A 5000-nucleotide genomic window follows, 5' to 3' on the forward strand; every position below is an offset into this window, starting at 1 on the left:
TTATACACTTCTCCTCCAACAAAAAATCTGAAAAACCATAATGAACTCCATACAATTAAAAAGTTAAAAATGCCAGCCCTAATAATCAGCACATTATGAAATCAAAGCTAAACAAATGAGCACAAGTAGAAAAAAATATACATATTCAAATTGAGGATAAAACAGTTTTAATTTCGTGGATCTAAAAGTATTGTTAATATTATATCAATCATATGGTCTATAACAGGGTTGTCCACAACATGGATCATAAGGAGATGAACAAACAAGGAACATGCACACACGCATGCACAGTCTTTTCATAATCAGTATATTATTTGCATTATCCTAAATAAAACAGTTTGTTTAGCCATGGTGGACGGAGGGGAGGTGGGGGGGTACGTAACAGTGCAAGTAGGTAATAAAGGGTACAATAGGCAAAAATGTTTGGACAACACTGGTCTACAATGATAATGATAGTATCAATATCAAAAGCCTTAAAAAATAATATTTTTCACAAAAATTCAAGAAATGGGGAAATCAGGTGAGGTCATATAGGGTCTTGTTTTACTGAATATTCCTTTGGTAATTATGGACTGATTATTCAGTGCTCTATTTCAGATAAAGAACTGAAGCTTCTTTTCTTTTAGGTCATTTGAATAAAAAATACAGTTTTTCAAAACTGCAAAAAAAAATTATCAAATACCATTCTACTACACTACTACATTTGGAAATTAATCTAACTGAAAAAAAGTAGATTACATTAATATAAAAATCAGCAATAATTCTAACAAAAAAAACAACTACTTTTTTAAAAAATTAAACAAATTAATGAAATCAAATATACATGAAAGACAACTTCAATAATCATAATAATCAGGAGGTTCAAAAGCAACTCACCACTGAATGCGCATTCACCATAATGGTTTCGATCCCTTCTGTGACAGAGTTGAGCTGCTGCCTGAAGCAATCCTCCTGATCCGCAGGATTTAATCCATCATAGGTGTTGGGCACAGGGTCACTTGGTCTCATTCCCGAGGGCTCCAGCTGGGACATGTGCAAGTGCGGGGGGTCGAGGATCCCATGACCCACTGTGTTCATGTGGTCAAGGGGCGTAGGAGTGTATGCCATGAACCCTAGGGTATAGCCTCCAGGCTGATAGACAACCTGTAAGAAAGCAACTTCTTTTGTGTTATTCTGCTTTTTATCTATATGTTGGGCTCACTTGTTGATCATAAGCCAACAATGCAGTGGTCTGGTTATCTTAGTGGAAAAGCATTTACATCTCCCCATTCAGGTGTTACTGCTTGCCTGTAAACCTCCTTAACCAGAATATGAGGCACTCTGAGATCAAAGAAAGCATGATTAATAAAAATAACAGCAAATAAACTCAGCTGCTACTTGCACAAACATTATATAATAAGATGATTAAAAAAGAGGGAGAAGGGGTCTCAACCCTTTACAGCTGAACTTAAGTCTCAAGGCAATGAGAACTTTAACTTGATGATATGCAGTTTTGAATGAGTCTGTGCTTGTTTGATATAGAGAGGCTCTGCCCCAAACAATGCTACAGAAATAAACAGGTGCATTTTGCTCTGTCTAGTTAGTGTGTTACATAATGTACAGTATCTAGAATAATTTTGTTTTGCATGTGCTTGTTTAAGTAAAGGAGTTTCTTATGTTTGTGAAAACATTAATCTGTGGGCTCCAGGTGATAGGGATTTCTAATCATGATTTTTTTTGGCTGAGAGGGAGGTGAAGGATATGCATTGTTATGTAAAATATTGGCTGAGGGCCAGGGTGACAGGGAGGTTTTATCATGATACTCTTGCTGAGTGACACAAAGCTCACAGTTGGAAATTAGATTCATTGGGTATTTACAAAGGGGATCTCGCTTTATTTCCACCAGTAAATGAGGGTGGAATGTACTATCTGTAAACTATCCATCAGCTCCATGGAGGACACTCTTTCCATGGTCAGGATCCTGTTTCTGCCTGCCTTGACCAACAGTGCAGGGTGTTAGGGAAAATTGAACATGAAAATAATAAAAAAATAACACAAATAAAACTTTGTCTCTGTTCTTGATACACCACAACAAATGACAAATATATACCTCAGAAAATGGCAAGGCAGCAAAAAGAATGTATAGAGGATAAGATGTTCTAGCACTGCAAAGAGGAGCCAAGGAGCCTTGAAATTGCACATAAATGTTTGGGCTAGGCCTACAAACCACACAACCAAGAGAACACTTAAATAAGCCAAATGCCCTTATTTTGGCCCACATACAAGCCACGAGGCACCTAGAACCAATGGGTTAAGTGAGGGTGGCAGAAGCTAATCACTACAGGATAAATGTAACACTTTCAGAAAGATTGTTGCACAGGTTTCATTCTTGAATGAGATTGTAAGTATGGTTGAAAAGGCTTCATTTCTGAGTGAGATTATGAGTGTAGTTGCATAGGTTTCAATCTTTGAGTGAAATTACAAGTCTTAGTGTTGTGTTAAGCTATGTAACAAATGGGGACAAGGCAACAATTCAAAATTTATATTGCAACTGGTATCATTAATAAAAGTAAAAATTAAGAAACATTTCTAAAACTGTTCTCTTCAATCCCTCTGTCAATAGTATCCCAAATTTAAAAATTTGTCAATCTTTATTTCTTGTCTTCACCTGTGTCTATATCACCTTATATGAATTACTGGCTTGACTTTCTGGCTCTGCCCATCATCACATCTGTTCCTTAAAACACAAAGTGCCCCAGCTGCTCTCTGACCAGCCATACCCATTGCTAAAGGAAAGTATGCAAGTGAAGACAAATAACCAGTATCTATGTGATATTTATGGAGACTTTAAAAATTGTGTTATTTCATACCTTCATAAAGAGAACATAAAATAATATACTCAACAAATGGAGATCAATTAATGCTTCCTCTCCAAAGGTGCTGATGATGGAGACTGTGCAAGCTGATGCTCCATATGAGTGGCAAACATCATACTGTTGACCTCCAAGACTGGTATGGCTAAGACAGTAAGCAAGACATGAAGCATAATACAAAAAATTTAGTTCACACAAACCAAGATATTTCAGATGTGTATGTACATTCTCTTTCTTACATCTATGTGTTATTCAAGAATACCTCATCTATTGTTTTCTTCATTGATACATTCCTCACTATCCCTCTCACTCATTCACTCTCTCTGCCAATCATTACATATTTACTTTCACTCTTAACCCACCTTTTCTTGTATATCAAATTTTGGCTGCCTGCTTGCAGACTCTCTCTCTCTTCTGCTTACTCCTTCATTCTTTCTTTTTCACAAACAAATTTACTAAAATGGAAAACACCTGTACCCTCAGACACCCAACCCATTGTATTTAAGATTAAGAACCATTGAAAAAAAAAATTGACACTCAAAATTAGATTGAAATCTTTGAAAAATGCTATTAGTATCCTATTTTTTCAGCTTTGCATACTTATTTACTTTGACTTTTTAGCTACAATCACCTGTGGCATGGGTGAAATTGCAGGGACTGGTCTTCTTACAGTGGGTGTGGTGGCAGGTTCAGTGGTATTACTTGCAGATACCTGAATGGGGTTGGAAGGTCGGATCACTGATCTTGACATTCTCGAGATGGGCCCAAAGCGACTGACTATCGGAGGGTCGAATGGGATAAAGTCATCTTTCCTCTTGGGGTTGGCCTCATCTTTCTTTGCTATGTCAGTGCGGTAGCCAGTCGATGGGTCGTAGTTCTTCTCTACCATTTTAGGCACATTGTAAAAGTTAGCACCAGAGGTCCATATGCTGTATGTGGATGTGAACTCCTGGGACTTGATTGGCTCCTCACCATTTGCAATTTCTGTGGCAACACGATTGGTTGCTTCCTTCCCAACAATGTTTTCGAGTTGATTCAATATAGCTTCCTTCCTTTCCTTCAGTTCTTCTATAGATTTGTTGGCTATCTTTGAAACAACAGACATAGATGAAGCACTGCTTGTAGTAGTTGTACTTTCAGACCAGGTTGAAAGGGGAGAGGAATTTGTTCCTTTGGAGCTGGTATTAGCGACTGGAATGCAAAATTCACTTCCTGGACCATGAATATTATATACAGGTGTTGTATTGACTAACACTGGTGGATTGGAGCCATACATATCTGGTAAAATAGCTGTAGGCTGACCAGGGAAGACAGCAGCGGCAGCAGCAGCTGCTGCTGCCGCTGCTGCTGCTGCTGCTGCTGATTGAAGAGGTTGTGGCCCAGGAGTAGGCTGTGCGAATACCGGTGGTTGGCAAGGAAAAGAACTATAGGTATATTCTGCAACTGGAGTTGCATAGAGTGGTGTTGCTGCCAAAGCAGGTTGCACAATGGCTGGAGCTGGTGTGGGAGCTGGCAGGACTGACATTGCCTGAGTGTGAGGCTGAATAGAAACAAACTTATTTGGGTCAAATGAGGCTGGGGCTGGTGGCACTGCACCTGCTTGGGGAATTTCTTCAACAGGAAGAGCCTTTTGTATGACAGGAACAGCAACACATTCTCCATTGTTGGGGGCAATAACAGCATCAACATTTTGTTGCTGAGGTTGTTGTGGTTGTGTGGGGTGTGACAGCTGTTGGTATGTCTGTGCAGGAGGAGGCTGCAACTTTGTTGCAGGTGTTGGAGGTGGCTGAGGAATGCCTTTGCCATGTTTCCGACTCCTGTTTCGATACTTCTCAAGCTCATCTTCTGAATGCGCAAAAGTGCAGTTGTTACCTCTTGGACAACCCCCTCTTTGTGTCAGATCCCGGCACATGCTTGTCTTGTATTTAGCATTGTGTGGATGATGTGCATCTGGTAACTTCCTATTACCGTGGTGCTGTATGAAGTGGACAAGTCCTGTGACAACAGCTCGTACAGCCTCCATTGCAGCTGCACAAGGCTCCCATCCTGGGGGTGGTGCATCAGGAGAGGGATCTAGTGCTGCCAGTAATTCCAGCTGAGGCCGGAGGGAGGATAGCTGTCCAGGGTCACCTGTTCTCTGAAGTGCTA

General features: G+C 39.9%; 1 protein-coding gene across 21 annotated transcripts in view; it reads right to left on the reverse strand.

The window, feature by feature from the left end:
• Window positions 1-5000, reverse strand: part of LOC138866221 (roquin-1-like) — a 55992-nt gene that overhangs the window by 25186 nt on the left and 25806 nt on the right. For 12 of the 21 annotated variants that reach the window (XM_070138356.1, XM_070138355.1, XM_070138354.1 and 9 more), the window contains 2 exons: window positions 3484-5000; window positions 877-1143 (listed from right to left, as the gene is read on the reverse strand). The exon at window positions 3484-5000 is cut by the window's right edge and continues 10 nt beyond it. In XM_070138356.1, coding sequence (XP_069994457.1) covers window positions 877-1143; window positions 3484-5000 — 1784 coding nt within the window. The other 9 variants (XM_070138365.1, XM_070138359.1, XM_070138366.1 and 6 more) reach the window with 2 other exon arrangements.

The sequence above is a fragment of the Penaeus vannamei genome, chromosome 24, assembly GCF_042767895.1.
Source record: "Penaeus vannamei isolate JL-2024 chromosome 24, ASM4276789v1, whole genome shotgun sequence".
Lineage (NCBI taxonomy): Eukaryota > Metazoa > Arthropoda > Malacostraca > Decapoda > Penaeidae > Penaeus > Penaeus vannamei.